Source organism: Pogoniulus pusillus, chromosome 19, assembly GCF_015220805.1.
Source record: "Pogoniulus pusillus isolate bPogPus1 chromosome 19, bPogPus1.pri, whole genome shotgun sequence".
NCBI lineage: Eukaryota > Metazoa > Chordata > Aves > Piciformes > Lybiidae > Pogoniulus > Pogoniulus pusillus.
This window is the reverse complement of record NC_087282.1, coordinates 24494779-24506104: the sequence shown is the minus strand read 5'-3', so window position 1 is coordinate 24506104 and position 11326 is coordinate 24494779. Positions and strand designations below refer to the sequence as shown.

General features: G+C 56.7%; 1 protein-coding gene across 1 annotated transcript; it reads left to right on the top strand.

Annotated features, from left to right (window-relative positions):
* Positions 1–54: 54 nt before the first annotated feature.
* On the top strand, positions 55–4655 carry SNX12 (sorting nexin 12). Its single transcript, XM_064159672.1, has 4 exons — positions 55–269; positions 2038–2133; positions 2333–2457; positions 2895–4655. Exons 1-4 carry the CDS (start codon positions 105–107, stop codon positions 2995–2997), a joined length of 489 nt encoding a protein of 162 aa, XP_064015742.1. The 5' UTR covers positions 55–104; the 3' UTR covers positions 2998–4655.
* Positions 4656–11326: the final 6671 nt, after the last annotated feature.

Sequence of the window (11326 nt, the reverse complement as noted above, 5' to 3'; positions counted from 1 at the left end):
CTCCGCGTCGTGCCGGCGGCGAGCGAGCGGCGTCACGCGTGCACGGGCGGAGCGGGCTGCGGCAGGGGGCGGGCCGGGCCGGGCGGGGCTGTCGCGGCACCACCATGTCGGAGGCGGCGGTGGCGGATACCCGGCGCTTGAATGCCAAGCCGCAGGACCTGACGGACGCGTATGGGCCACCCAGCAACTTCCTCGAGATCGACATCTTCAACCCACAGACTGTGGGCATGGGTCGTGCCAGATACACCAGCTACGAGCTCCGGATGCGGGTGCGGCCCCGGTGGGGCCTGCGGGCCCGGGGCGGGCAGGCAGGCCTTGGAGCCCGCTTCGGAACTCCGTGTGGGCCCTGGTGGGGCTGAGCTGCCCGGTGGCCGAGCACACGACCTGGGGAGGGGCGGTAGCTCTTGGTGCGCGACGCCGAGGTGGCCACAGGAGGGTGGGCGGGCGGGGCTGGGGATAGCCGGGGTGGTCTCGGTGCTCTGGTAGAGCGCGGCCTGTGCTGGCAGTGCGTGTGCAGGGGGACGGAGCAAGGCGGCTTGGCCGTATCTTCTGGGGCTCAGGGTCGCCGGGCAGGGGTAGTGCTTGTTCGCAGCGCTGGGGGGCTAAGTAAGTGAGGCCCGGCCCTGCAAGCCGGGCAGTGCCGGGCTGAAGCTGGCAGCTTGCCTGCGGCTTTCCAGTGGACCAGGGTTCAAGGTCGGAGCACTCGCAGGTGGTGGCTTTGCTGTGGCCCTTCAGCATCCAGCGAGGGCTTGTACGCTCAAGGACTAGGAGAGTGCTGCCTCAGCAGGCTTCTGTGTCTTTCCTATCTCTGGAGCCCATTCGGAACCGCTGGGTCATTGTTGAGCAAGGCATGACTGCACTGAGCTGGTTATGTCAAGCAGAGGAGGAAAGATAGCAGTATCTTTGTACCTGATCACAGTGCGATCTGGTTGCCCTTTCTGAGACTGCTTGATCGTTGTACAACGGTCATGATCCAGGAATATGCGTAGCAGACAGCAATTCTTTCTGGGTTCTCTTCACTGTGCCTTAAGGCTGAGCTGAGGACCTTTTCACAGCTCTGCACTTTCTAGCAGAACGGAATGAAATTTTGTATCACATCAAGCGAGCTACCTTTAGCATGTACTACAATGCTGATGTCACCTTCAGTTTGCAGAGTGAATTAACTGTTATGTATCCACCAACGTAGAGGAGAATTTGGTTTGTGTTTCTTCTGTTCCGATGCTTGATTTACATCAGCCTGCCAAAGGGTGCCTGCCAGGTGGCAGTGAGAGCCAATTAGACTCACTGAAACTGGCTTTCATGGAGATGCTTTGAAACCAGCTGGTTTTGTTTCACATGTTGCACCAATGCCTGTGTTCATCTGAGTGCTGCTTGATAGACAGTTGTTACCTCAGTTCCTTGAAAGTTTCGGGCTGTATTGGTAGAATAAAGGGGAAGTTACTGTATCTGTCAGTCTTCAGCAGCAGCAGGGAGAAGGCCAGAAGTTGCTGCACAGATGTGCCTCCCATGACATAAGCCAATTGTGAAAAAGCTTCTTGGCTCTTAGGGTAGGTGATTTGTTCTAAGAGAAGATTGAAGCATGAGATTTAGCCTTGAACAGTTGCTGGGGAAAGATTTCCTTCCTTAGCTCTTCCATGGAAATGCCAGTGTTGGGTTGGAAGTTCTTTTCCACTGCAGGCTGCTGTGAAGCTCTCTAGATCACTTCAGAATGGAGTGAACTCAGCATTAAAAAAGAAAATAAATCAGCCTTCTCTGTATTACGAGCCTTGGTTCCAGCCTGTGTCTCTAGGGAAGGGGATGGGTTCCTGAAGTAGTCACTTGAAGAGGAGAGAATGGCTGGTTCTGAGTGGCCTGCAAGTACTTGCTTGCTTCTGAAGGGCTTCAGAACTTGTATTCTGTCCTGGTTAGAGAAGCTGGGTGTTCTTACTGTGCCACCTTCTTAAGGAGCTCAGTTTCCTACACAGAGCTTCAGGTTTCAGTTACATGGAATACTATCTGGCTTCAGAAGTAACCTGCAACTACTACTTTTTGTTACAGACAAACCTTCCAATCTTCAAACTGAAGGAGTCATGTGTGCGGAGGCGATACAGTGACTTTGAGTGGCTGAAGAATGAGCTGGAACGAGACAGTAAGGTGAGGCCTGGCTCAGACCTGCCTGTTCCTGCATCCAGGGTACATGGGAACAGTTGTAGTGATAGTCTTGAGCTGACCAGAAGAGATCTGTGGTGGTGGGCAGCTACTGGGGCTTGATCTCTATGAGGGAGTGCCAGATGGCAAAGGACATCCTCTTGCAGGTAGCCATTATGCTGAGCAGGGCATTCTGTGCTTTCAGATTGTAGTGCCACCACTGCCTGGAAAAGCTTTGAAACGACAGCTGCCCTTCCGAGGAGACGAAGGCATCTTCGAGGAGTCCTTCATTGAGGAGCGGAGACAGGGGCTAGAACAGTTCATTAACAAGTAAGCTTGATATCCAGGCTTTGCTGTGTGCTGCCTTTCTGGCTGATGCCACTGGAAGAGGGCTGTGGGCTGAGTGGGAAGGAGTCTTGTTGTGCTGCATGCAGGTGCCACACTGAAGGATAGTCCCTGTGGCTGAGTGATTAAACTGTGGTTCTGAAGCAAGTCCTGTCTGGAGCATGGGCTGTGTTTAGTGCTCACTTCTGAGAGTGAAGCAAACAGTAGCAGCACAGTGCCAACAGGGTGGCACTGGTTCAGGATGCTGATGCCCTTCTACAGGGGATGAGGTGAGGGGGAGTGCTCTGTACTCAGGCACCACTTGTCCCACTTGCACAGCTGAGCCCAGTGTGGGTATGCCTATTAGCGAGTGGTTCCAGAGCGTAGAGGGACAGGCACCTTGGGGGCAGCAGTGCTAACTTCCACATCTGACTTTATTCCAGGATTGCTGGACACCCACTGGCACAGAATGAGCGCTGCTTACACATGTTCCTGCAAGAGGAGACCATCGATAGGAATTACGTCCCTGGGAAAGTGCGCCAGTAGGAGCACCTGGCACTGTCTTCCTCCATTCCACCCTCCCTCCTGCAAAAATGACATTTATTTTTACACTAAATCTGTCTTCTCTGAACCAGCTTTTTCTCTCTCAAACCTCCCAGTTTGTTGAGCATCTTCCTCTTCTGTAACTGGCAGCAGCTTGTTCTTCTGGGCTGTGGTCTTGGCCTAAAGGTATGAAAATGTAGGCAAGTGAGCGTGTTGTCCCACGCAGAAAGTGTGAGTAGATGTGGAGCAGGAACTTGCTTATGGTGTTGCAGTGTAGGAGCTGCCTCTCTCCCTGTACAGGAAGGTATGAGATGACCTTCGCTTCCCTGTCTGTGCAGCCCCAAGCATGTCTGCAGGAGACTTGGAAGAATAGCAGTTGTCATGTTGGTCAGTGATCGCATCAGGTATTAGAGTTTTAGTAAGGCTTATCCAAAACAGTGAGTAGGTGCCTGGGTGTGTTGGTCTCTCGTCCACCCCATTCACCCTGCATGAAACTCCCATTCTTCATTGTCTGGAAGTGCTGCAACCCAAGACCTACTCTAACCTTGCTCTCAGCCTCCTGCATTACAGACGCGTTTGGTGTATTTGTGTTAATCCCCCTCCTTTGTGATGTGCTGCTGGCAGCTCGAGGGGTTCCCACCCATGTGTGCGCTCATGATGCTCTGAATGGGCAGTCTGGCACATGGAGTTTTGGGCAGGCTGGGCTCTACCACTGTGTGTTGTGTTGCCTCTGCCCAAGATTTCAATGCTACCACAGCCTTGCTTTGCTCTGGAGTAGCGTGGTGGTGTCTCTAGCAGCTCCCTGCTCAGCTGACCTGTGGGGACCTTATTCCTGCATCCCAGCTGCCGAGAGGAGGAGACAGGTCTGGCTGAGGAGAGGACTGGTGGGGGCTGTTGCAGTGTGTGGCTGTGATTACTGTCACTGGAAGAGCCCAGTGGTGGGGCCTGGGATGACGCCACCTCTCCAGAGAGGGACAGCAGAAAATGGTCAGTCCTGCCTTAGACATTTGTTTACTAAGCAGAAGTAGCAGCTGCTCTTTGTGTGTCACCCTGCTGTCCTGCAGTGAGCCAGGCAGTTACTGGTATGGAAGCGAGTACCCACAGCTGGTCAGGAGGTATTCAGGTTGAGGAAGCTGTGACTTGCTGCAGCAGAACTATCCTTTGGAGGCTCATTCAGCTGCCACAGCTGCGATGATTGAGGTTGGGCCTCGGCTCGGGAGCTTCTCAGGTCGTGGCTGGCTGATTTATAAAGCACTTGGTCACTTTACGGTGGCACAGCTGAGCCTTTTTTTGGACATAGACCTGCAGTGACTGCCCTTCTGTTCCCGCCAAATACAACCCCTAAGGTCTCCCGAGTTTGCTGGTGAGGAACCGGTGCTCCTGGACGAGAGGCAGCTCTCAGGGAGGGGGGACCGGGAGAGAACTGCTCTGGGAGTTGGCTTGGCCCAGGAAGGGCTGTGAGGCAGCGCAGAAGCAGGTGCCGGTAGAGGCGGCCGTGCCTGGCACTGGGGCTGCCCTCGTTCCCGTCGTGTCGCTGCCGCCACGCTTGGGGCGGCCCCTTCCTCCTGCCTGTCCTGCCGCGGGGCTGCCACCCACCCAGCTGTCTGCACCTCGTCAGTGTAACGTCCGCGTCCGTTCGCATTAAACCACTGTGAAGCCAAGTTTCTGCCTGGTCCTGCGGGGCGCCGGGGGCAGCGCGCATCTCCCGCGGCCGGGGGCGCTGCGCGGGGTGGGCGGGCCGGGGGTGTAGGAGATGCGGCGGCGGGAGGGGGCTCCGACGGGCTCTCCCCCACGGGAACCCGCGGTGTGCGGCGGCGCGCAGTCCGCCCGTCCACACGTGTGCCCGCCTTGTACCGCAGCGCGCTGAAGCGCGACGCTGGCGCCCTTCCTGCGCCGCCGCTCCGGCGAAGTGCACGGACACGAGCAGCCCCGTGTGGCCTGGCGGTTTAATGGCTGTGGCGCTGTGCTACTCGCCACCCCTCGACGGCGCCCATCCTCGGTCCCAGTACGGGCGGCTGCGGTGTTCCGGATGCGTCCCGCAGTCGCCCCGGCGCAACGCGGCGCCGGCCCCTGCCCCGGCCCTGCTTGCAGTCCCTGACCCCGAGGCGCTGCGGCGAGGTGCCGGACAGGGCTCCTGCGGCAGACTGGGCACTGTGGAACTGCCCAAGGTTGGCCATGGGCTGCTTGCAGAGGGCCTGGGGATGGCAGTGACGTTGTAGTGGTGATGGTTCTTCTCATAGGCATAGCCAGTGACACCCTTTTGTGCCAGCGCTCTGTTTCCAGCACCTCACCCCCTTTCACAACTCTGATGTGTAAGGCTGCAGTCTGGTGCTATGATCTGGCACCAGAGAGCACCTTTCAGCCAGTGGCTTGGGTCAGCTGTGACAAGTGGATGGCGATGGGACCTGCGGCTGCCTCTTTCTTGTCTGGCACCTGAGAGCTTTTAGCCTTTCCCTGGGGTTTCCACAAGACCTTGTATTTGCTGTGTGGCTTTTTCACCTCTCCAGTACTCAGGGGACTGCAGGATTCTCCCCGTGTTTTTTTTTTAAAGTGACTTTGAAAAGATGCACATCTGCTGTGGCTTGTGGTGTCATTTCTGTACCTCCTGACACCTTGAACATGATGGGGTGAACAGAGCTGGCAGTGGGCTTCAAAGTGCCAAGTCTCCTCCCTACAAAATGTGTTTGTGCATTTGCTTGCAGTTTTAGGGCTCTAAGCTGTGTGCCTGTAGCCTGGCAAGAGGATCCCTGTGACGCACTGGCCGTTGCTGACTGATAAGAAGGCAGAGGTTCCTTTGTTGGGCAGTGCTGCTGACATGAGCACACCCTGGCAGTGATCCTATGGGTGCTGGGCTTGGGGAGTCAGCTGGGCTGCACTGCAGCAGTACCAGACTCTCGAGGGAGGTCCAAAAGGCAACTCTTGAGGGAGGTCCAAAAGGCAAAGTGGGGCCCTGCTGTGACATATGGAGAGGGGTGATCAGGGCTCCCCAAGCCAAAGAACAGCTGTGTGCATGCCTTGCCTGCAGAGATGCTCTGGAGGAAGGGCTATGCTGCAGCAGGACTGCAGGTCATGATGGGGGGTGGCAGGGCTGTGTCTGGCTCTGGGTGCTTCTGCTAAGCCAGAGTCTTGAGGGCTGCTGTGTGGAGGATGTGGACTCTGGTGAGTGGAGAGACAGCATGCTCTGAAGAAGCCTTTCTGGACAAATGTGGTGCTTCCAGGTAGGATACTTGGATGTGTGGTGGTGGAAGGCAGCCTTGCAGGCAGACTTCTGCCTCGAACCACCTTCACAATGGATGTGGGAGGAGGCACTGGGGGCTGCTGCACCTGTTTGCCATTTTATTAGCAGGAGGCTTGGCGGTAGCAGCTGGGGGCAGCTGGTAGGGAAGCAGCACTTGAGATTCAGTCCCTCACTGTTCTGCCTGCCCTGCTGCCTCCTCTGTGCAGGAGGTTGATGCAAGCATCTTGTCACACTGCCCAATCTCTGGGTGAGGCCCTGGAGAGTCATAGAATGCATTGGATTGGAAGGGACTCTCCAAGGGCGTCTTGGCTGACCCCCTACAGGCAGCAGGGACACTTCCAGCTAGAGCAGGCTGCACAGGGACACAGCAAGGCTCAGTTTGAATGGCTCCAGGGATGGGGCCTCAAGCACAGCTCTGGGCAGCTTGTGCCAGTCTCTCCCTACCCTCACTCTGCACAACTCCCTCCTGATGCCCAACCTAACTCTGCCCTGCTCCAGTTCCAAACCATTGTCCTTGGCCTGTCCCCACAACCCCTTCTGAACAGTCCCTCCCCAGCCTGCCTGCAGGTCCCCTGCAAATGTTGAAATGCAGCTCTAAGGTTTCCCTGGACCCTTCTTTCTCCAGGCTGCACAGCCTCAGCTCCCCTCAGTCTGCCCCCATGGCAGAGATTCTCCAGGCCTCTGGTCACCTTTGTGGCCTACTCTGGACCCTCTCCAGCAGGTCCATATCTCTCTTGTGTTTGGGTTCCACAGCTGGACCCTGCCCTGCAGGTGAGGTTTCTCCAGAGCAGAGGGGCAGGATCCCCTCTCTCCAGCTCTGCCCACACTGCTTTGGATGCAGCCCAGGCTGCCCTTGGCCTTCTGTGCTGCCAGTGCCCATTGCTGGCTCCTGCCCAGCTTCTCCCCCACCAGCACCCCCAAGGCCTTTTCTTTATCACATCCTTCCCCAGATTGGACTAAGAGAACTGTCCTATCTCAGCTGCAAGACTTTGTACTTGGCATTACTGAACTTCAGAAGGTTCACCTGGGCCCACTTTTCCAGCTTCTCCAGGTCTCTCTGGGTGATCTCCTGTACCTCTGGCATTTTGACCACAACATTCAGCTTAGTGTCACCTTGCAGAGCCAGTGGGACAGAGCCTTCTTTGGGGAGACAGAGCACTGTGGGAATCACCTGAGCTGCTATAAGAAGACCTTGAGAGTCAGTGTGGGTGCAGCAGTTGGTGCAGGGAGCATGAGGCATAATCTGGTTGCCAGGGAAGTGACTTGCCAGTACCCGTGGGGAGACATGGCAAAAGTTAAGCATAGAGATAATTCAGCTGAGCTTTAGTGTGAGGAGAGGAATGAAGAAGGGGTGGAAACTAACTGAAGAAATACTCCATGGTGAGACTGAAACAGCAAATCCACGGGAAAAGGATAGTGACTCCCTTGGGAGTCCAAATGGCCAAGAAAAGCAATGGCAATGCAAAGCTGTGGCTGGCAGGGATAGGAGGTGACCAGTGTATTTGACATCTCTGTCAGTGACATGGACAGAGGAATTGAGTGCCCCCTCAGCAACTCTACAGATGGCACCAAGCTGTGTGGCACAGTCGACTTGCTAGAGGGCAGGGATCCATCCAGAGGGACCTGGACAGGCTGCAGAGGTGTGCCCAGGCCAACCCCATGGCATTCAACAAGGCCAAGTGTAAGGTCCTGCACCTGGGTGGGTGCAATGCCAAGCACAGCTCCAGGCTGGGTGGGGAATGGCTGAGAGCAGCCCTGAGGAACAGGACCTGGGGGTCTGGGCTGATGCAAAGCTCCACAGGAGCCTGCAGTGTGAGTGCAGCCCAGACACAACCCTGTGCTGGGCTGCAGCCAGAGCAGTGTGGGCAGTAGGGCAAGGGAGGGGATTCTGCCCCTTGGCTCTGCTCTCCTCAGACCCCACCTGCAGTCCTGGGGGCAGTTCTGGAGCCCCCAGCACAAGCAGGACATGGAAGTGTTGGAGCCAGTGCAGAGGAGGCCACCAAGATGCTGAGAGGGCTGCAGCAGCTCTGCTCTGAGGACAGGCTGAGAGAGTTGGGGCTGTGCAGGCTGGAGAGGAGAAGGCTTCCAGGAGAGCTTGGAGTGGCCTTCCAGGATCTAAAAGGGGCTACAGGAGGGCTGGGGAGGGACAAAGCCTTGTAATGATAGGACGAGGTTTAAACTGGCAGAAGGGAGATTGAAAGTGGATGTTAGGAAGAAGTTGTTTGCAGTGAGGGTGGTGAGACACTGGCACAGGTTGCCCAGGGAGGTTGTGGATGCTCCCTCCCTAGAGGTGTTCAAGGCCAGGTTGGATGAGACCTTGAGCGACCTGTTCTAGCGAGAGGTGTCCCTGCCTATGGCAGGGGGTTGGAACTGGATGATCGATGAGGTCCCTTCCAATCTAAACTGTTCTATGGTCAACCTATGCTCAGCACTGAGGAGATCACAGCTCAAGTGCTGTGTTCAGCTCTGGGCCCTTCACTGCAGGAAGGGCATTGAAAGGCTGGAGCCTTTCTAGAACAGGGCAGCAAGGCTGGAGAAGGGCCTGCAGCAGCTGGGTTGTGAGGAGGTGCCAAGGGAGCTGGGGGTGCTCAGGCTGGGGACGAGGAGGCTGAGGGCAGAGCTCATTGCTCTCTGCAGCTGCCTGCAGGGAGGTTGGAGTGAGGAGGGGGCAGCCTCTGCTCCTTGGTGGCAAGGGACAGAAGCAGAGGAAATGGCTCCATGCTGCCCCAGGGGAGGCTCAGGCTGGAGCTCAGGAAAATTTTCTGCACTAGAAGCATTCTCAAGCCTTGGCACAGGCTGTCCAGGGCAGTGCTGGAGTCACCGTCTCTGGGGGGGTTCCAGCAGCTGTAGAGCTGGTGCTGAGGGACATGGTTTGGTGCTGAGCCTGCAGTGCTGGGTCAATGGCTGAGTGAGCTTGAAGGGCTCTGCCAACCATATATACCCTGCCATTCTCTGTGATTCTGTGTTCTCCAGCACAGCTGGACTCCTGAAGTGGCAAATGGAGCCAGGGACCAGTATAGTCCCCCTATAATCCATGAGGAAGCAGTAAGGGACCTGCTGAGACACTTGGATCCTCACAAGTCCATGGTACTGGATGGGATCCATCCTAGGGTGCTGAGAGAGCTGGCAGCTGAGCTGGCCAAGCTGCTCTCCATCATTTATCAGCAGTCCTGGCTCACTGGAGAGGTCCCCAGAGACTGGAAGCTGCCAATGTGATCCCATCCACAAGAAGGGTCGAAAGGAGGAGCCAGAAAACTACAGACCTGTGAGCCTGACCTCAGTGCCAGGCAAGGGCATGGAACATCCTGGCCTGTCTCAGGAGCAGTGTGGCCAGTAGGACAAGGGAGGTTATTCTTCCCCTGTACTGAATGCTGGTCAGGCCACACCTTGAGTGATGTGTCCAGTTCTGGGCTCCTCCATTGCAGAGAGATGTTGAGGTGCTGGAAGGTGTCCAGAGCAGGGCAGCAAGGCTGGGGAGGGGCCTGGAGCACAGCCCTGTGAGGAGAGGCTGAGGGAGCTGGGGGTGTGCAGCAGAGGGGGCTCAGGGCAGAGCTCATTGCTGCCTGCAGATGCCTGCAGGGAGGCTGTAGCCAGGTGGGGTTGGGCTCTGCTGCCAGGCAGCCAGCAACAGAACAAGGGGACACAGCCTCAAGCTGTGCCAGGGCAGGTTCAGGCTGGATGTTAGGAGGAAGTTGTTGTCAGAGAGAGTGATTTGCATTGGAATGGGCTGCCCAGGGAGGTGGTGGAGTGGCCGTGGCTGGAGGTGTTGCAGCCAAGGCTGGCTGGGGCACTTAGTGCCATGGTCTGGTTGGTTGGGCAGGGCTGGGTGCTAGGTTGGGCTGGCTGAGCCTGGAGCTCTCTTCCAACCTGGCTGATTCTATGATTCTATTAATATCTGCCATCTGAGTAAGACTTCTGCTCACTGAAAGAAAACAGGCTGGTCAAAACAAGCTGGCCTCCATTAAAAAGGCCTGTGAACATAAATGGCCAAAGGCACAAACTAATACAAGAACAGAGAAAAGCACATTCATTCCCTTGAGCTAACAGATCCCTTGACCTTGTGTGTATGACGTAACTCGCTCTATGATGTGACTAGAGAAACTGCAAACTTCCTTCTTCTCTCCTTCCTTTTCTTTCCTCTCTATCCCTTCCCCCCCCCCTTTTTTTTTTTTCATGATTTCTGCTACATTTGGAATTCCAAACCTTATCTCATTATAATCAACATCTTATCCAGCAAACTCCCAAACTCTAAAATATATTGCAATCAAAGCAAAAAGCATTATCAGGATTTTAGTTCACAAAGAAACCATCACAAGTGCCCTGTCTCTTTAAGAAATGATTCTGTTCGCTGAGAGTAACCTGCAAGGGAAAAAAAGGGAGAAGGACGGCAGGGAGGCGGGGAATGGGCTCCGCTGAGCTCCGCAGGCGTGGGGGGTGGGGGAATGGGCTCCGCTGAGCTCCGCAGGCGTGGGGGGTGGGGGAATGGGCTCCGCTGAGCTCCGCAGGCGTGGGGGGTGGGGGAATGGGCTCCGCTGAGCTCCGCAGGCGTGGGGGGTGGGGGAATGGGCTCCGCTGAGCTCCGCAGGCGTGGGGGGTGGGGGAATGGGCTCCGCTGAGCTCCGCAGGCGTGGGGGGTGGGGGAATGGGCTCCGCTGAGCTCCGCAGGCGTGGGGGGTGGGGGAATGGGCTCCGCTGAGCTCCGCAGGCGTGGGGGGTGGGGGAATGGGCTCCGCTGAGCTCCGCAGGCGGGCTGGGGGACAGTGCTACTTCTTTATCTGTGGTCACACTCCAGCTTTTGCTTTTACGACTGTGACGGCTTTCTCCGGGTGGAGCCGCCTGGCAATTCCGGCTTTCCCCGCCTGGGGGCGCCTGGTATTCCTGCTCCTAGGCCGCCTAGCGACTCCAGCTTTCCCCGCCTGGGGGCGCCTGGTATGTCCGATCCGTCCCTCCCACCGTCGGTTTCCTTACCGCGGCGAGTGGAAGTGTTGAAGTCCTTGTCGGGTCCGCAGTGGCCTAGCGGCCAGGACTCAGCGCTCTCACCCCGGTGGTCCGGGGTGCAGGCCTCAAACCCTTAGCTGCGTAGCGATAGGGTGG

Coding starts and splice junctions, on each gene's coding strand:
- SNX12 (XM_064159672.1), top strand. CDS start 105: ATGTCGGAGGCGGCGGTGGCGGATACCCGGCGCTTGAATGCCAAGCCG. Junction 270..2,037: donor GCTACGAGCTCCGGATGCGG/GTGCGGCCCCGG, acceptor TTTTTGTTACAG/ACAAACCTTCCAATCTTCAA. Junction 2,134..2,332: donor AGCTGGAACGAGACAGTAAG/GTGAGGCCTGGC, acceptor CTGTGCTTTCAG/ATTGTAGTGCCACCACTGCC.